Source organism: Trichomycterus rosablanca, chromosome 14, assembly GCF_030014385.1.
Source record: "Trichomycterus rosablanca isolate fTriRos1 chromosome 14, fTriRos1.hap1, whole genome shotgun sequence".
Taxonomy (NCBI): domain Eukaryota; kingdom Metazoa; phylum Chordata; class Actinopteri; order Siluriformes; family Trichomycteridae; genus Trichomycterus; species Trichomycterus rosablanca.
In genome coordinates, this window is record NC_086001.1 from 31711163 (window position 1) to 31732384 (window position 21222).

At 36.2% G+C, this 21222-nt stretch overlaps 1 protein-coding gene and 1 long non-coding RNA gene across 2 annotated transcripts in view; one reads left to right on the forward strand and one right to left on the reverse strand.

The window, feature by feature from the left end:
• LOC134326294 (zinc finger protein 345-like) overlaps positions 1 to 2410 on the forward strand; it is an 88150-nt gene extending 85740 nt beyond the window's left edge. Inside the window, exon 7 of the mRNA XM_063008454.1 lies at positions 1328 to 2410. Within this exon, the coding sequence (XP_062864524.1) occupies positions 1328 to 1990 (663 nt within the window). The 3' untranslated portion in view covers positions 1991 to 2410. The remainder of the gene's footprint in view (positions 1 to 1327) is intronic.
• A 1898-nt stretch (positions 2411 to 4308) lies between these two features.
• LOC134326019 (uncharacterized) lies at positions 4309 to 7815 on the reverse strand. The gene is made up of 3 exons (XR_010014450.1): positions 7631 to 7815; positions 7308 to 7464; positions 4309 to 4414 (listed from the first exon to the last, which is right to left on the reverse strand). It is a non-coding gene; the product is annotated as an uncharacterized LOC134326019 (long non-coding RNA).
• Positions 7816 to 21222: the final 13407 nt, after the last annotated feature.

A 21222-nucleotide genomic window follows, 5' to 3' on the forward strand; every position in this document is an offset into this window, starting at 1 on the left:
AAGTAAAATTACAGGCTGTAAAATCTACTTAAAAAAGTACAAGTACACAAAAAAACTACTCAATTACAGTAACACGAGTAAATCTTTCCACCTCTGGTTATAAATGTATATTATTATTTATAATGTTATAAATGTATTTATTATTTATAATGTTATAAATGTATTTATTATTTATAATGTTATAAATGTATTCATGTATTTTATTATTCATAATGTTATAAATGTATTTGATTATTTATAATGTTATAAATGTATTTATTATTTATAATGTTATAAATGTATTTGATTATTTATAATGTTAAAAATGTATTTAATTATTTATAATGTTATAAATGTAATTGATTATTTATAATCTTATAAATGTATTTGATTATTTATAATGTTATAAATGTATTTGATTATTTATAATGTTATAAATGTATTTATTATTTATAATGTTATAAATGTATTTATTATTTATAATGTTATAAATGTATTCATGTATTTTATTATTCATAATGTTATAAATGTATTTGATTATTTATAATGTTATAAATGTATTTATTATTTATAATGTTATAAATGTATTTGATTATTTATAATGTTAAAAATGTATTTAATTATTTATAATGTTATAAATGTAATTGATTATTTATAATCTTATAAATGTATTTGATTATTTATAATGTTATAAATGTGTTTGATTATTTATAATGTTATAAATGTATTTGATTATTTATAATGTTATAAATGTATTTATTATTTATAATGTTATAAATGTATTTATTATTTATAATGTTATAAATGTATATGATTATTTATAATGTTATAAATGTATTTGATTATTTATAATGTTATAAATGTAATTGATTATTTATAATGTTATAAATGTATTTGATTATTTATAATGTTATAAATGTATTTATTATTTATAATGTTATAAATGTATTTGATTATTTATAATGTTATAAATGTATTTGATTATTTATAATGTTATAAATGTATTTGATTATTTATAATGTTATAAATGTATTTGATTATTTATAATGTTATAAATGTGTTTGATTATTTATAATGTTATAAATGTATTTGATTATTTTCTGCTTCAGAACTGAACAAGGATTTCTGCTGCTCCTCGTGTCCACGTTCCTCTACAACCCAAAATCAGCTCCACAATCACATCAAGAGCTGCAACCATGTTAAATATGAGACTCTGGTGAAGATTAAGACTGAACATGAGGATCTGACGCCCACCAGAAGCTCCAGTAATCAGCAAACGTCCTCTGGTACTGTCAGCATTAACACCTCTCTCAGTCCCACACAGGAAGAAGGAAACGTCTGCTCACAGTGTGGGAAGATCTTCAGTACCCGGGGTGCTCTCAAAACCCACCAGCTCATTCACACTGGAGAGAAACCGTATCAGTGCTCCCAGTGTGGGAAGAGCTTTAGGTGTCTGAGCACTTTCAAAAACCACCAGCGCATTCACACTGGAGCGAAACCTTATCAGTGCTCCCAGTGTGGGAAGAGCTTTAGGTGTCTGAGCACTCTCAAAACACACCAGCGCATTCACACTGGAGCGAAACCGTATCAGTGCTCACAGTGTGGATATAGTTTTAATACAAAGACTGAGCTTAAAATACACCAGCGCATTCACAGTGGAGAGAAACCGTATCAGTGCTCACAGTGTGGAAATAGTTTTAATACAAAGAGTGAGCTTAAAATACACCAGCGCATTCACAGTGGAGAGAAACCATGTCAGTGTTCACAGTGTGGGAAGAGCTTTAGGTGTCTGAGTACTCTCAGAACACACCAGCGCATTCACACTGGAGTTAAGCCATATCCGTGCTCACAGTGTGGGAAGAGTTTTAATCAACAGGGTAATCTCAATGTACACCAGCGCATTCACACTGAAGAGAAACCACATCAGTGCTCTCAATGTGGAAAGAGTTTTAATAGAAAGAGTGATCTGAAAAAACACCAGCGCATTCACACTGGAGAGAAACCGTATTAGTGCTCACAGTGTGGAAAGGGTTTTAATCAACAGAGTGCTCTCAAAACACACCAGCGCATTCACACTGGAAAGAAGCTGTATCAGTGCTCACAGTGTGGAAAGAGTTTTAATATACAGAGTAATCTCAAAAAACACCAGTGCATTCACATTTTACAGAAATTATGCTCACAGTGTTGGAGCTGCTTTGCTCATTTATCAGCACTTAGACACAAGTGTGACTCATCAGATTGTACCAAACAAGCTAAAATACATAAATATAAAATATAGTGAGTGTGTCCATATAAATACGCCACTGAATACAATAGTTAATGTTATTTTCGCCCTCATGTTGCCTAGCAACACTGTTAATCGAACTATCTTGCGTCGCGGAAGAACGCTTTATTGTAAGTTTATACACAATAAATACATTTTTGAATTAAACGTTGTTGTATTTATTATATTTTATGTTGACCGCCGTTTTATAAAAGCAATAAGCCACTCGAGACCGTGCATTACTGTTATGATTTTAGCACGGGGAAAGAAGTTTTAGGCACTCCGCTTTGTGTCGTTCCAAAAACGTCATCCCCGTGCTAAAATCACAGTAATGCACGGCCTCTTGTGGCTCATTGCTTTAGTAAACATTAATACGTAAATAGTAATAATAAAGGTATAAATCTTTAGGATAAACTATTACTGGGAAATAATGTGATTATCTATAGTGGAGTGAATGGACCACCGATAAAATAAAAATATTAGTTTAGCATTATGTGCAAAATGAGAAAACTTTAAAAACACAAGGGGATAAAAAAAGCATGTCTAAAATATAAAAAAGGTTTGTTCAGAGCATTTCTTTCTTTAGCTAACTTTGCCAGTTCGTTCAGTCTGCTGTTTTGAGTAGAGACTATCGGCCTCCTCTCAAATGACGCCTACTCCCTACTTAGTGCACTACTTAAAATAAACAATGTACTGAACAGTTATGTTAAATATAACTTTTTATTGTTGAGTAAAAACTTCACCACCTTAATTCAATTTAAATAATTTAGCAGGAGAAATAACTCACATCATAGCATGAACAAACTGAGACACACTAAAAGTGTGCAGACCATCAAATGGTTTTTGTGCTGCCGTGCAGCTGGTTGAATGGAGTCAGTGTAGAATTATGTACAGAGATCTACAGAAACTCGATGTACCCGCCGGTTAGCTCAGTTGGTTAGAGCGTGGAGCTAATAACGCCAAGGTCGCAAGTTCGATCCCTGTATAGGTCACGCTCTCTTTAATGATTTCACCTAATGAACGTGTCATGACCTTTATAAATGCTTACAATCAATAAAATAATGGACTCAATCCCCTTACAGGCCACTATCACTTTCGTACATTAACAAACAAGTGAGCCTTCTCTAACTAGCAGGTTCTATTAACCTGGGCTTCAAACTGTGTTTTTGACAAGTGTGAGATCTTTTTAATGCCCCGGTGTTTCAAACGGTGTTTTTTGGTTTCAGTAGATGTTAAATGAGGATAGTCACCCAACATGGGGCTCGAACCCACGACCCTGAAATTAAGAGTCTCATGTTCTACCGACTGAGCTAGCCGGGCTTAAACAGTATGTCAGAACAGACAGCTCATCAGTCAGACCATCGGAGAGATGTAGGTTTAATAGTATTATTTTAAATAAACAAAAATAAATTAAATAAAACAATTTTACTTTCAAAGAATGTGCACAGTGAAATACACTGAAAACCTCAAATGGTCGTCCTAACATGAGTGTGTTTCAGTGCTGTTTAATACAAATAAATAAAATATATAAGCACTGCAGGACGGATCAGCTGCATTCATCTTCCCCTCTATCAGCACTGCCACCACCATGCTTCACAGTAGGTGCAGCATTAGCCGGGTGCCTGGTCTCCACCAGACATAACGTGTTTCTCGTGGTCCGAGAGACCTCTAGGTGCATTTTAGCACCTAGTTCAAATGGTTGATCTTCTGGAAGGTTCTCACGTCTCCACAAGGATACGCCGGAGGTTCCTGCTCACCTCCCGGCCAGGCCAGACTTCTTCCATTTATGGATGTTGGTGGTCTGTACCCTTGCCCAGATCTATGCCTCTGAGGTCTGTAGACGATTCCTTTGACCCCATGGCCACTGTGGACTGTGGGACCTCGTATAAGCAGGTGTCTGCAATCCCCAATCGTATCCAATCAAACCAATTGACCACAGGTGGCCTCCAGTTAAATTGGAGATGCATCTCAATCGGTATCATACCCGTCTTTTGGGTGTCCTATCAAAGTCTGTGCACACAGACGCCTAAAAACGTGCTAATAACACACAGACACACAGACGACGGTACAGTTCACGTCTTTATTGAACAATTTATTTATTTAATAAACAAAGAAGCTGCTGGTAACTGTAAGAAGAATCTCCTCGTCTTCCGGATCGAGATGCTCGTTGACCTGCGTCGAGAAAACAAGCAAGAAATGCAGTTAGACACAATCCAGCCCTTAATTTATAGAGGTCTACCGTTACGCTATCGTGACGTCCTGGAGGTCCGGTGAGGTCCTGTGAGGTCCTGTGAATAGAGACTTAAACCTTGCATAGATATCAAACCTTCATCATCTCCTACTCACCCAGAAAGACCTCCCAGAGCTCTCGATCCTTCTTATTCCTGGAAAAAAGCTCAAATCTTAAAAGGTTTGATTGTTTTTACCGTTAGCAGAAGCCTTCAGAAACCTGTATGGTTAAAGATCTACACTGTCTGGACCTATTTTTTGGGTTACTCATGGAACCACCCGTCAGTGTTAATTTTGACAGCAAATTTTGATTTAGTTTTAGTCATAGTCTTTTGACTAAAATGTAATTTAGTTTTAGTCATAATTTAGTCATCTGAATTGTTTTAGTTTTAGTCTAGTTTTAGTTTCAGTCGACTAAAATAGGGCTGGGCGATTTTGCCAAATAAAAAAATCTCTATTATTTTAAAATTATAACCGATTGTTGATTATGATTTAGTTTTTTTTTTTTCTTGTATAATGCAATTGAAACAAGACTCAAATTTCTTTTTTTTTTGCATTGTAATTTAAAAGACTGCAGAAGTGCAAAAATAGTAACAGCACCACCTATAATTATCCTTTCAAGGGACTCAAACTTATAACAAAAACAATATCACAATAATTAACAATAATTAAAACAAAATAGAAATCTGAATTATCTATATCCTTTATAAGAATATCTCACAAACAACTCTTATTTTAAATAATGTGCAGCAGAGCCTCCTTACATTAGGAAAAGAACTACAAAAAGTTATTTACAGGTTTCTTAAAAGGAACACGAGCCTGTACTGTACTGTTTCCACCACTGAGTGAGTCTGTATCAGTAGCTACACTGGGGGGGCATCAAGTAATCACTCAGCTCAGCTTTGATTTTGTCCTCTTGTTATTGGGGGTGGATGGAGGGGGCACGGTCTGCTTCTAACTATATGGACTACAATTCCCGTGCTCCCCCGGACTGTCACGTGACTCACATGTCCCGGTCAGCCAATCCTGATCACGCTTACCATCTCCGGAGTTTTGATTCAGTTCAGCGGTGTTTGATTCAGTGAATCTTAATTAAACTCTTCTGTTTGTGTCTCGTTTTGCCGATCGTGTTTGCGCTCCTTATTTCTGAATCTAACCGTTACCGTGTATAATCCTTGTTGTCTTCCGTTTACTGTTTAGTTTATCCGCTGGTTTTGCATTCTACCCGATTTTGTACACTGTTTTCACCCTTTTGATATTAAACTTTCCATGATTTATGTTTCGTGAGCGTCTGGTCAGTTTCTGCCTCGTGACATGTTGGTATTTTAATTAAAATATAAAGTATGTAAACAATCACGATTGTCACATTTCTAACATCGGGTGTAAACGTTCATGCGAATTAACCGAATTAATCGTGAAAATTGCCCAGCCCTAGACTAAAATACATATAAAGGGTGTAAAATGTAAATGCTTTTTAATCAGTTCACTTGAATTATTTAAGTAATTATGCACACTTACACAAAATGAAACATTTTTAACCAGTTATGGAATATTATTAATGTTTGAATGTGCAATACACACAAACCAGATGTAACTTATTTCAAACATCTTTATTTACCTGACCTTGCTTATTGAGCATAAGATTAACAAAATATTAATGACCAGTAGGCCTGCTCTGCCTGAAAAATATATGCATTGTTCATAACAAATTGCATATTACATTCTTTATAAAACTGGGTACCGTAAAAGCAGCAGTGCCATTATGTTGCCATTATACTGCCAGCAGTGCCAGAAGTGGTTTTAGATTTGTTGTGTTTTTACCCGAGATCGTCGCCCCAGATGGTTTACACATCGTCTTGTTTTTCACGATGTGAAATGAGGAATGTGTCTATATATCGGCTCTCCACTTTCTCCCTGTTGACATTGTGGAGTTAACCTGGTTCCATGAGTAACGACAGTTCACAGGCTAGTCTGGTCTTCCTGGGTTCAGATCAAATGTGTGCGAGTGTGGTCTTACAGCGGTACTGCAAAAGAAATTAGTACTGATAGGATGGCTACCCGGCTTGTCCCGCCTCTCCACATACGCTAAAGTAGTTATGATTGGATCTCTCCCTAACTCTCCAAAACTAAATCAGTTCTGATTGGATGTCGTCCCTGCCAAACATTTTCATCTCGTTTTTATTCGTTGATGAAAGTGTCAATTACACTAAATGAGTCTGAGACCATGATTTATGGTGGGCTGGCTGGTACATGTATGAATTATCTACCCTTGTGTTAAAACTTATTCCACATGCTTATAGTTGTAGCAGCTAGTGAAAATGCTTCTATCCTGCATTTCTGCAAAGTAAAAAGGGTTTCCATTCTTCATGATTCAGCTTTTACTGATTTATAATGAAGAACAGCGTATTAGATCCAGAAAAAATGCATTTCCTCTAGTAATACTGTTTAAAGCTTACAACAGACATGTTTATATTTGTTTTAAAGCTACGGTCAGTCAGTATAATAATAATACTGAAGTAAAGTGGCAAAAGGTAACATGAAAAGTTTTAAACTGATCAGTTTTGGTCTATTGTAATTAAACCCATTCAAATAACTTAGCCCACAAACAATCCAATCATTAGAGGAGCTCAAGTCCCACAAAAGGAATACTTTCACCCAAATCACTTCAAAACTAATCAGATTGTTGAGATACATATAAGCAATGAACTATAGCCAGAGAGATAGTTAAACAATCTCATCCCTGTCTGTTCACTTTTGAAATACCTTGTACATTTAGTATACCAATTGGAAAGTGTGCAGCTACACTCGCTTTAGTATTATTTAGAACGTCTCTTACAATGTTTAATTGCTAAATAGAACTTAAAATGAAAATGAATCAGCATCGTGGATTCAGCTGGAATGGAATCCTCTGCTGAGAGGTCGTCTGATTGTCTGGCTCACTCCTCTAAAGAAGTCCTGGACCTGTTTCATTCTTTTCCTTCTTGGTTTTGTGCCTTTGTATCATAGAAAGGAGAAACGCAGTCAGTCACAATGTTTAAAACGCACGCATAAAAGGTTTTTATGGTTAATTAGAAAACATTTAACCCAACATATAAACTAATGCTAAATGTTTTTTCTCTGTTCTGAATGGTGTTGAAATCGAATTTTTCTGTTATTTACATTGAATTGGGAATTCATCAACAGGATCTGCAGATATTTCTGTTGAACTCAGGACCTCTGTGGTGGTGCTGCAAGAAGCATCCTCTACTGAAATCACACAGAAACATGATTTAAAATGCTGTTCAAACAATGATACACGGGATTAAAAATGCTTTTCAAAACAATGATACGAAATATACCGTCACCATAGTGAACACATAGTGAGAAAGAAAAACTTTACCTTGTTTGGATGGGACAAGATTGTCCATGATTGTAATTAAAATGAAAGGATGCAGCAATGAAACGAGCTCACTCTGAGGGGAGCCTATGGGTGACCCTTTTACCTCAAATCCCTTAGCCAGCAGTTGCGTCACTGTTTTGTCCAATACAGTGTGCAGAAGGATATTGTAGAAGAGCTATAGCTCCTCTGGACTTGAAAAATGTGTGGCCTTGAGCAAATTTAGAAATAAATCTAATACAAAATCTTTGCAGCCACATGGTGTAGGAAAACAGTCGTCTTGAGAAATTCTGCATTCCAGTAGGTGTTTTACATTCTGGAGCAGTGGTGTAACTTCATCCTGCAGGTGCTGGCAGAGCACTCCAGCAAGAGATTCAGTCATTGTTTTAACTGATGGTTCCTGACTGACTTTATCTTGCTGTGTGCTGCTGGCACTACTGAACAGGACCTGCCTCACACGATTTCTCAGGTCCATACTGTCCACATTGGTGTCTGGGTTATTAGGTGGCAAGTTTTCCCCTCATAGCTCTGTTTCAAGCTGCTGATCTTTAGTGGGACTGGTTACACAGGGTCCAGGCTCATTATGGTCCCTGGTCTGGTTTGAACTAGTGGATGTACATGGAAATTGATTGTTTACAAACTCTATCAGTGGAGGATACAGGTTGTCCTTAAGTTCCTCCACTAATATACTTTGGACCCTTTCAACTAAATCCAGTAGATTGTCCACATTCAAAGCCTGTAAAAGAAGGAAAATTTATATTAAACAAAAAACAATATTCATACAAGATTTTCTCATTTAACACCCAGTTTCACATAAAATCAGCTCTTATTATGATGTAATTACATTGCTGGAACTGGATCCTCTGCTAAAAAGTCGTCTGACTCTCTGCCACACTCCTCTGAAGAAGTCCCGGACTTTCTTCATCCGTGTTCTTCTTGGATTTGTGTCTTTGTATCATAGAAAGAAGAAACACAAAGAGAGTTGTGATGGTTAAAAGCTCATAAAAAAATCGATGTGGTAAATAAGCAAAACCTCACACAAAGGTTTATTTTTAATCCAATAATTGTAGCAAATGGTTCTGTTCTGAAAGGTGTTCAAAAGGGATTTTCTGTTATTTACCAACTGTGGTTGTCTGTCCATTGACAGAGTCTTCACACTGGACTTTTTGGCCTTGAGCAGATTCAGAAAAAAATCTAATAGCGAATAGTCGCAGCCACATGGTGTAGAAAGACAGTCAGCCTGAGAGCTTCTGCATTCCAGTAGTTGTTTTACATTCTGGAGCAGAAGAGTGATTTTGTCCTGGAGGTCCTGGCAGAGCGCTGCAGCAAGAGATTCAGTCATAGTTTCTATCGATGGTTCCTGACTGACTTTATCTTGCTGCGTGCTGCTGGCACTACTGAACAGGATCTGCCTTACAGAATTCCTCAGGTCCATACTGTCCACAAAGTCTTCTTCTATTAGTTCTGGAAGTTCTGCTCTTGGTTCCCTTTCATGGGCCTTTCTGATGGTTTCAATGTTCCCCTCAGAGCATTCTTCCATCTCTGTTTCAAGCTGCTGTTCTAACATGGGACTGTGTCCAGAAGGTCCAGGGTCGTTTTGGTTCCTGGTCTGGTTTAAATTGATGGATTTTGCAGGACATCAATTGTATACAAACTCCTTCAGTGGAGGAAGCAGGTTGTCTTTAAGTTCATCCACTAGAATTGTTTGGATCCCTGCGATCAAATCCTGCAGATTGTCCACAGTCACCTGTAAAAGATTACATGATCCATACAAGATGGCAAGTTGCTAGGTAGTTACTAGGATGATGGCAAGTGGTGGTTGTTAATCTGTTATTAGACGGTCGTATTGGACACTTACACTCTCTTCCTGTTCGCCCCGGCAGTCAGAGCGGGAGAAAAAGCTTTTAAAGCATTTTGGTTTCTTCATGGTGCTGATGAAGACTTCTATTAATGACAGAAAAAACATTATGGTGTTAATTTATAGACAGACATCACTCATCCAACCTGACAAAACTTCCTAACCAGTTTATGATTTATTGAATGATAGATAATAATTAGTGATTAGTGAAATCAAAGCCAGGACCTTCTTGCTTTGAGGCTACCCACAGAGCCACCATGCCACCATTAATAATAATAATAATAATAATAATAATAACAACCCACTTATTTACCTGGCACATTTAACTGATCTATCTCTACATTATGACCACTATTACAACATTATTTTATATTCTTTTAATCAATCTCTGTGTAGATGTTTTGCTAGAGAATGTACTTTATAATAGATCATTCAGTATAAACTACATTTAATGTGACTTACAGCTCTTTCGTGTCCGTTCCTCGACGTGCTCAACACTGAACTGAAGCAGAAACACATCAGATGAGCTTTAATGTGCCTGATGCTCCGCTTAGTCCTACTGTGACGTCACAACCTTCCTCTCAGGAGCTCCAGGCTGAAGCGGCGGCCGCTGGCAGCAGTTCAGTCCTGCGATGCACCGGCGCCCTGTTCCGTTCAGGGTATCACTGCCCTGCATGCGCCGAGTGTTTCCTGGTGGTCAGGATACCCCGCGACCCTGACCAGGACAGAGCAGATGCTGACAATAACATTCAATGTAATATCCACATGTGGACGTGATAATATCGTAAATGTGTCCGAAACACGTCTGAATCACATTATTCAATGAATACATTCTGTTTTCTGTAAAGGAATGCAGCCAGGAAAAAGTCCCACACCATTAAACCACAACACCATCGATCTAACCTGCTGGCACAAGGCATGTTGGGTCTATTGATCCCTGCTGCTCATGCCAAAGAACCAATCTAGTACAGATAGGAGGCTTTTATTTACCATATATACACAGTAAAACACATTGAACTGACTTTTAAAGTAAAGTTCAACATGTTATACAGACATCATCTCCATCTAGTGGTGCTAGAAATAAATTACAGCTTGTTGCTTGGGTACAGATTTGTGACTTTATTATTATTACTATTATTTTATTTTTATAATGTATATAAATTAGAGAGTGTTTATGGCTCTTTCCTCCCAAATGTTTTTGTAACGTGTTGTAGACCTGCAATGGTGACTGTTTTTGGTATACAGGAAAGAAAAGGCCGAATGCAGGTGAAAATGTGTTATTTGGCAACCCAGCACTGTGTGAATATTGGACAGAACACATGATGGGTTATTTTAACTTGTTGGGTTGTGCAGTTTAACCATTGTGCTGAGCTGTAAGGTTCTTTTTTTACCATGGTTCAGCTATGTAACTTTACTGCAGCTTGTATTTAAATGAAAGGTTTACATTGCTGTCTTCAGGATTTCCTCTTTAGTGATATTTAATGTTAATAGCTGTTCTGATCTAAAAGATGCTGCTGCCTTTGACCTTTAAAACTGAGAAGTGATTTGTGAGATAATTAAAATAAGTGAAATGTTTATTTTGTACTTTGGTTTTATATTATTTGTGCAAACATTTGTTTTATGCAACTTTAAACCTGTAATAAAAGATGAACATTTTAAATGTGTCTTTATTTGCTTTAACTAAGCTAAAGTTTTTAACAGGGACAAAAACGACAGTTTGTGTAGCAGGACTGGACACGTAAGTAAAATGTTTTTATGAAGCTATAAAACTACTTCCACTGACCAAAGTACACAGATCTCACACTTGTCAGAGACAATGTCTAAAGCCCAGATCAATAGGACCTGCTAGTTAGAGAAGGATCACTTGTTTGTTAGATTAAGTCTAAAATTGGGTGTGGCCCGTACAGGGATCGAACCCGCAACCTTGGCGTTTGATTTTTAAAATTACATTTTATTACAATGTGCAAGTATACAAATTACTTTAAAAAAAATGAATTTTTGTACAGGAAACTAATATAACAGTAACATTAAAAAGTAAAGTGCAAATCATTCTCGATTAAAGTGCATAATGCTTTTCTACAACACCATGTTTTTACATTATTTAATGTCATGCATCAGTTTATATAAATGACAATGTTTTAATATTTTACACTTAACCAGAACATAAAATAAAACTACTGCATCATGTCCAGGTTGTTTTTCCTGCTGCTATAAATGCTCATTTTGGGTTGATCTAGTACAATAAAATTCAGTAGAATCAGTAAAATCTGTATGATGTGGTAATATAAGAGCTTCTGACCATGTTGGAAAAAAAGTATTATTATATTATATTACTTTTTTACAATTCTTCAAAAGTACCACATGAGGGCGACATGTACAGTACAGTATAAATGTCTGAGCCTCATAAAGTCAGTAGAAAAGTCAATATTCTTCAAGTGTCTGCTGTGGTGATTTGATAATAAATTGAGTTGCTTATTATTTTAGAGCTCTAAAATTGGACTATAACAATTCCACAAAATGTGCATAATGTTACCATGTTATGTCCTTATGTTGTCAAAATATAAACAAAAGTATTTATAACGAGTAGATAAGAAAGTGTTTTTTAAAAATACAGAGATTTTATTGAAATTTGTGATTTAATAACAGAGAAGGTCTGAATTTCCAACTTTTTAGATCTACATATAGGTTGTAACTTTTCTTTCTGGTACATTTTTATGCATCAGAACTCTGTAGGTTTTGTATATTAAACTGTAAAGTGATGATTTACCATCTTCAGCGCTTCACAACTGTATAACTGTATTGTCTGACCTTGGTTTATAGTTCTAGGTGAGACTTTGGACCTAAAAATACTACAAAAAACAAAAACACCATTGATTGGACACGATTGGGGATCGCAGACACCTGCTTATACGAGGTCCCACAGTCCACAGTGGCCATGAGGTCAAAGGAATCGTCTGCAGACCTCAGAGGCATAGATCTGGGCAAGGGTACGGACCACCAACTGGCCGGGAGGTGAGCAGGAACCTCCGGCGTATCCTTGTGGAGACATGATAACCTTCCAGAAGATTGACAATCCAGGCAGCATGACCAAAAGTCACCTAGAGGACTCTCTGGATGAGACCAGGCATCTGCCACCCCTACTGCCAATCTGAGCCATCGAGGAAGATGGGCCAAAATGCACCTCGAGGTCTCTCAGACCAGAAGAAATGAGTCACGTCTGGAGGAGACCAGGCACCCGGCTAATGCCACACCTACTGTGAAGCATGGTGGTGGCAGTCCTGATAGAGGGGAAGATGAATGCAGCTGATCCGTCCTGCAGTGCTTATATATTTTATACCCCACAGCCAATTACCCCTCAACCCTAATTACCCCAAATAGTCTTACTGCATGAAGACCACGATGTTATGAACCCTAATGCTGGCCATGGTGCAGAAAGCACTGAAACACACACACACACACATGCGAACGCAGGCGACACAGACTTTATTAATATGATCACGTATTAAATCTGATATACAATCTAGCGCACTGTGTAGGGAACATAAACCAATTGTCTAATATACTGTCTAGTGCACTAAGTAGGGAACGTAAATCTATGATCGAATATACAATCTAGTGCACTATGTAGGGACATAATTAATTATGTAATACACTATCTAGTGCACTGTGTAGTGTATTACATAATTAATTATGTTCCCTACACAGTGCGCTAGATTGTATATCAGATAACGGATTTAATACACGATCATATTAAAAAAGTCTGTGTCGCCTGTGTGCGTGTGTCGCTCTTGGCCGCTCTTTCTAGATTCCGGGAGATTTTATCTGACTTGTGGGAATCAGGGAGCCGCTATGTATATGCGGGAGACTCCCAAAACTTCCGGGAGACTTGGGATGTCTGTAGTGTAGTCCTCTCTAAAGCTACCTGAGAGATACAGGATAGTGGTGGGCGAATCGATCCAAATATCGATAGTATCGATACCAATGTTGTTATCGGAATCGGATCAATACTAGCGTGATGGGATTTTTTCACATTTTAAAACGTATTCTTCAGTTTTAATGTTGTACTGTACTTTGTTTTAAGACAGATAAGAAGTGCAGTGAAAGCAATTAATTTAGTTTTATTATATTATTGTTTATGAACAAAAAAAACTTTCTATGAAAAAGAATTGACGTTCTTTAATATTTTTATGTACTTTATTTTACAAAAAGCCAGAGTGTACAATGAGAGGGGGAATTATGTTTCTTATTATATAACTGTTTCTCAACAAAAACCCCAGACTTTTTATTACATTAATAAAATTACTTTTTATTCACCTACAAACTGTAGTGGGTTTTCACTGCACATGATGAACTAATAAACACAAAATCATTAATTAGTCAAAGCAAATTGATGATACATTCACCTCATAAATCATGATACACTGCTCTTCCCTGGCCCTGTATTTACTTGGTATCGGATCGATATCAAATTTTGCAGTATCGCACACCACTAATACAGATGTGCTAATGGAGATGTTTTACTGCTAAGCTGCTGTTCAACTCCAGTCCAGTTGGTGGCGCTGGTGCGTCTTAAGTTGTTCTGCCAACCGCCATTAAACATCATAAGAAGAACAAGAAGCTGCTGTTTGTACTGTAGAGCCTCATCTGTAAGTAAAATATGTATTTAATTATAACCCTTATATTTAATTATAACCACATTCTAATTAATAATAAAACTAGAGTTCATAATAAAACATCACTGTGAGGATTTAAGGAGCTTTAACTCCAGTTTTATTTAAACAAACAAACTATTAGCTGCTCCGCTAACTGTTAGCATCACACATTATTCATATTACTGAACCGATTCATTTGAACCGATCCAGCAAAATGAATCAATTGAGCGGAACTAATTGAGTTTCTTCATGATTAAATCTCAGTTTTATATAAACACGCAGGCCCGGAGTGGCTAATCGGGAGATTCGGGAGGATTCCCGATGGGCCGGCTCATGTGAATCCCGAGTTTGGGCCGGTTGGATGGGAAAAATAATTTTGACATTTATCTGTCACCAGAGCTGGACTGGGAACAAAACTTTTTTCTTGACCAGCCCACTACAAGCACATCCACATCCACATCACAGAGACTAATGGTACCATCTCAAATTATATCCACCGCCCTATGTAGTGCACTATGTTGGACATGACATAATAGAACTTTCACAAACAAAAAATAGTCCTTAAAACGGCTGGTTTAAAGCCCCTGATATCCAACAGTAGCTTAGATAACTACTTATTAATCATTCAGTGACTGTTAAAAGAAATGTTTTGTACTGTTAGGAAGTACCCTAAGTAGAGCATAGGCGACATTTGAGATGGGCCCACAGTCTCTTCTTAAACTGCGTTACTAACGAAGCAGAGGCTCTGGACTCTAACTATATTTGTTCTGCTCTTTGGCTATGCTGTAGTTCCTCACTGCCAAACAGGTTGTCTCCATCTCGCACTCATTCACTATTTTTTTGAACACCTGTTGTTGTGATTATGGTTTATCCTGGGGGAGGGACATTTCTGTGATTGGCCAATGGACATGCAGTGAGGACACTGTGGTGGGCCAATGCATACTTCAGGATTATTATTCAGGAATATTTAAAACAGAATTTATTTTTCACTCTCTCAGCGGCCCACATACAGAGCGGCCCACCGGGAAAACTCCCGACCCTCCCGATCCCTGTCTGTCACTTATCTAATCTTCTTCTTTCATTCATTCTCCATTCATCTGACAGCGCAGCCCCTACATCGCAGCAGTAGATTAGATCTGTTCTACCATCTGATGGTATCTCCCCTCCCAAATGTTTAAGCTGGTTTGGCCCACGAGGCGTCTTTTCTGGAGCGCCGGTAAAAGTAATTATAGCAACAGAATAAGCGCTATCAGTCAGTGGATTTTGTAGAACCCAATACACACCATTAATCACAAATATCCAGTTTCAAGCTGAAAATAATAAACATAATTTGAAGTGTAATATATTAAACAGCCTAACTCATTAATGGAATGTTTTTGACGCTACTGTACTGATGATCCCGAGGAGGCCATGACTACTGAAGGGACAGGTAGAGGATAGTCTAACAGAGTTATTTAAACTAAGATAGTTATTTGTAATGTAAAATATAACATAGAGAATATACTACATGATATATGTTAAATTGTCCAGACATTCCGAAAGATGTCAGCACGATAGCCTAATTTATTTTAACAAATGAAGACAAATAACCTAAATCACTATCAATTTTACACCATCACAATATAGGCTAAAAAAAAACAAGCATGTTATGTTATTCAGCAAAATAGGCTAACCCTTTATGAAATGGGGTTTGTTTTTAGCCTCAGAGCCAGTCTGATCCTGCTGGTGAACCGAGTAGGCATAGAGAGGCCAGAACTACAGAGACGAGTAGAGAGGATAAAAATGAACTAAAAAACTATTTTATGTAACAAGTTGCACACAGAACAGATGTGATGGATAGATTCTAAAAGATACCCAGTACCCAGATATTAGGAATGCTGAAAATACATTAAAATCAGCCCAAATGATATAGGTAAACAGGACCCCTTGGAGGCCTTCATGTTAATGTACACAGAGAAGGAAATTCTCATGTCTATAGACAATGACACCGTTAAAGTTACAGAAATCTGTGCACTGCTTAGGAGGCTTTTGATGCTGTAGGTAGCCTACTAAATATGTGTGTAATGAAGCTATTTAAGAGTTTAGTGTAAACCTAACAATATAGTACCTCTTTTTTTTATTTCAACTTATTGCTCCTGTACAAATGTAAATACGTTTTCATCTTTATCACATTTTTTTACCTTTTAAATCTTTATCTGATTTAAATTTGAATTAAACATGTTTAAGTGAAGTGTTTTCTGTTAACTAACCAACATAATACCTGAACGGATACCCAATAAAAAGGCATTGAAAGAGCTAGCTGCTGTTTTATTTATTCAAATTCCTCCTGCATGGAAAAAGTGGGCCGGGTTTGGGCATAAAACTCCTGGGCTGAAAAAGGGGCCCACTCCGGCCCTGTAAACACGTGATATTTTTAAACTTTGTTTATTGTTGAACTTTGTTTACAGTTGAACTTTGTAGTTGAACTTTGTTTACAGTTGAACTTTGTTTACAGTTGAACTTTGTTTATAGTTGAACGTTGTTTACAGTTGAACTTTGTTTACAGTTGAACTTTGTTTACAGTTGAACGTTGTTTACAGTTGAACTTTGTTTACAGTTGAACTTTGTTTACAGATTAACTTTGTTTACAGTTGAATGTTGTTTACAGTTGAACTTTGTTTACAGTTGAACTTTGTTTACAGTTGAACGTTGTTTACAGTTGAACTTTGTTTACAGTTGAACGTTGTTTACAGTTGAACGTTGTTTACAGTTGAACTTTGTTTATAGTTCAACTTTGTTTATAGTTCAACGTTGTTTACAGTTGAACTTTGTTTACAGTTAAAATTCAACTGTAAACAAAGTTGTTTACAGTTGAACGTTGTTTACAGTTGAACTTTGTTTATAGTTGAACTTTGTTTATAGTTCAACTTTGTTTATAGTTCAACGTTGTTTACAGTTGAACTTTGTTTACAGTTGAACTTTGTTTACAGTTGAACTTTGTTTACAGTTGAATGTTGTTTACAGTTGAACGTTGTTTACAGTTGAACTTTGTTTATAGTTCAACGTTGTTTACAGTTGAACTTTGTTAATAGTTGAACTTTGTTTACAGTTAAAATTCAACTGTAAACAAAGTTGTTTACAGTTGAACGTTGTTTACAGTTGAACTTTGTTTATAGTTCAACTTTGTTTATAGTTCAACGTTGTTTACAGTTGAACTTTGTTTACAGTTGAACTTTGTTTACAGTTGAACTTTGTTTATAGTTGAACTTTGTTTACAGTTGAACTTTGTTAACAGTTGAACTTTGTTTACAGTTCAACTTTGTTTACAGTTGAACTTTGTTTACAGTTGAACTTTGTTTACAGTTGAACTTTGTTTATAGTTCAACGTTGTTTACAGGTGAACTTTGTTTACAGGTGAACTTTGTTTATAGTTCAACGTTGTTTACAGGTGAACTTTGTTTACAGTTGAACTTTGTTTACAGTTGAACTTTGTTTATAGTTGAACTTTATTTATAGTTGAACTTTGTTTACAGGTGAACTTTGTTTACAGATAAACTTTGTTTACAGTTGAACTTTGTTTATAGTTTAACTTTATTAATAGTTGAACTTTGTTTACAGGTGAACTTTGTTTACAGATAAACTTTGTTTACAGTTGAACTTTGTTTATAGTTGAACTTTATTTATAGCTGAATAGTCTGTCTGTCTATTAGATCTTTAATAATGCAGTCAGCAGAAGAGGGAGACGTCACCCCTGTGGATCTACAACATGAAGAATTTCAGAAGAAAATAACACAAAAGGAGGATGATGATGATGATGATTTCTTCTGTAAGTAAATATGGAGCATGATGCCACTTTTCCACCAGACAGTGAAGTACAGTACAGTATGGTACAGTTTAGTGTAGTACAGTACAGTAGTACAGTACAGCTGCTACAGTCCAGTCTGGATTTAAGATTTAATCTAACTAGGATTTATTTATGATTAGGAACCAAACCCACAACCTTCAGTTTCATCCAGTTGTTCAGTTTCTTCTTCTCATATTGATGAATTTCAGGTGAAGTCACTTTAATCCCTGCAGAACTTGTGGCTTCTGTGGAACTGCTCTTCTCAGAGGACCAACAGTGTGGAGGTTTCCAGATGAAGCCTGTGAAGAAAGAAGAACCTGAAGATAAAGATGAACTCAGTAAGACTTGAGCAAAATCATTTCTCCTAATTTGGTCGTGTCTGAATTTCTTGTATTTTAGTATATTTAGTGCATAAGTGAGCAGGTGAGTGAAATGAGGAGACAGAAGATAAAGAAGATTAAATGGTATATTAAAAGGTATTTCTTATACTTGATGTTGAAATAGCATAGACTTATTTTCAAACTCTTTTATTGGAGATTATGAACAAGCATGCTCCCATGAGGAGTTTCAGAGTGAAGGGACGAGACAATCCTTGGTTTTCAGAAGAATTGTCAGAACTTATTCATGAAAGAAATTTGGCTTGGATTAAAGCAAGAAAATCTCATTTGGCAGTAGATTGGTTGGCTTTTCGATTGTTGAGAAACAGATGTACAATATCTGTTTGCAAAGCCAAATCAAAATGTTATCTTGATGAAACAACAAGAAATCTGAATAATCCTATTAAATTCTGGAAAACATTAAAGTAATTGTCTTTCATCCCAGTATCCTTCTCTGTTATTAAGCAATTACTTGTAAACAATCAACAAGTTACTGATAGAAAGGAAATGGTGAATTGTTTTAATGAGCATTTTATTCCATCTGGGTCCAATTTTAACTGTGTGTCAAATAAGAACATATCAGATAAAACATGTACAGAAGTAAAGGACGGGCCTAAATTTCATTTTAGACCAGTTATGAAAAATGAGGTTTTGTCAACCCTTAAAAAGCTAAACGCTAGGAAGTCTGCAGGGCCTGATGAGATTGAGCCAATATTCTTGAAAATTGCAGCTAATATTATTGTTGAGCCACTTACTTATATTTTAAATTCATCATTGGAGCAGAATATTGTACCTGACGCTTGGAAATCTGCTATAGTCCTAGTACTTTTTGATGGGGCTTTTTCTGAAAAGCTGGTTGTTAGAAATGGGGTGCCACAGGGCTCTATTTTTGGACCGCTGTTGTTTACCATTTATATCAACAGCCTTGGCGATAATGTGTGCAATGCTAATATTCATTTTTATGCAGATTACACTATTATCTATAGTTCAGCCTCATCACCTGCAGAGGCTCTTTCAAATCTACAGAAAGCATTTGTGACTGTTCAGCATAATCTTAATTCTCTAAGATTTACACACTGTCTGGTAAACCAATAGAATTAATTTCATCTTATAAATATTTAGGTTTTATGTTGGATGATAGTCTGTCTTTTAAGTTGCATGTTGAACATATGATAAAAAAGTTAAAGCTAAAATTGGGCTTTTATTTTAGAAACAGTTCTCGTTTTACTCTACAGGCTAGAAAGAAATGAGTTGAAGCTACTTTTTTACCAATTCTAGACTATGGAGATATTTTATACAGACATACCTCAAAGACAATATTGAACTCCCTAGATTCGGTTTATCATTCTGCATTAAGGTTTATAACACGTGCGAGTTATTCAACTCATCACTGCACACTTTATGAAATGACTGGTTGGCTCCCACTTTCAGTACGACGGAGAGTACATTTTGTCATTTTTGTGTAGAAAGCAATTATTGGTCAGCTCCCACCATACTTGTCTAAATTTTTATCATCAAACAGGTCTTTGTATGACTTACGATCCAGTAGCTATATACAATGGGAAGTTCTAGTAGTTCGGTCAGAATCTGGAAAGACAGCATTTAGTTACAGTGCACCTTTTGTTTGGAATGATTTACAGAAATATTTTAAATTGAAGCAGTTTATTTCTTTGACTGAATTTAAAGAAAAAGTCAAAAAAAATTTATACATATGTTTGTTCTTGTTAAATGTATACATGTATATATACAGTATATCCTCCCTATGTTGTTGATGGAGTAATTTTTGTGTGATTTGCTGCTGTCTTGGCCAGGGCTCAATTGTAAAAGAGATTTTAATCTCAATGTGACTTCCCTGGTTAAATAAAGGTTAATAAAATAATTTTAAAAAATAAACAGATCATGCTGACTGTACCGTGTTTACACTAGTATATAATTACAGAGTAATGCCAGGTGAATACAAGTGGCTGAATGATTGGGTAATGAATGAGAAGAAATAAAGTCGAGTATATAAGCTGATATGTTCAATATATACGTGCCACTCAGCCTCGAGAAGACAAGGCAGAGCTGGATTCGATAGGATGTACTTGAAATTCGGCTCTGGTTGCAGCATGTGTTTTTATCGCTGCGCCACCTGAGCGGCTAGCATTTTTTAACAAGACGATGCAAAACCACCTGCTGCACACATTACAAAGGCGTGGCTGTGGAAGAAGAGGGTACGGGTCCTGGACTGGCCTGCCTGCAGTCCTGAACGGTCCCAACTTTTTTTGGAAAGTGTTGCAGGCCTGAAATGCAGGAATGGATGCTTATTAATAAATGAAATGAAGTTGAGCAGATAAAAGATTAAACATCTCAGCTTCATCCTGTCTGACATCAAATAAAAGTCAAAGTGTGTGTTTATATTATTATTTGCTTTTTCTATACTGTCCCAACTTTTTCTGATTTTGGGGTTGTATTGTTATTATTATTATTATTAAATCTGCTGAAACCCTGTTTGAACAAAGGTTTATAGGTCGTGTTTTTGACAGATAGTATAGAAGTACGTGTCTGTTAGTTCTAACTTAAGTGCTTAATAAAGAAGTCGGTCGTTACTACCAACAATAACAAACTTATTTTTCTTCTTTCACAAAACAAAGAAATTTCAGGTGAAGGAACCTCGATCCCTGTG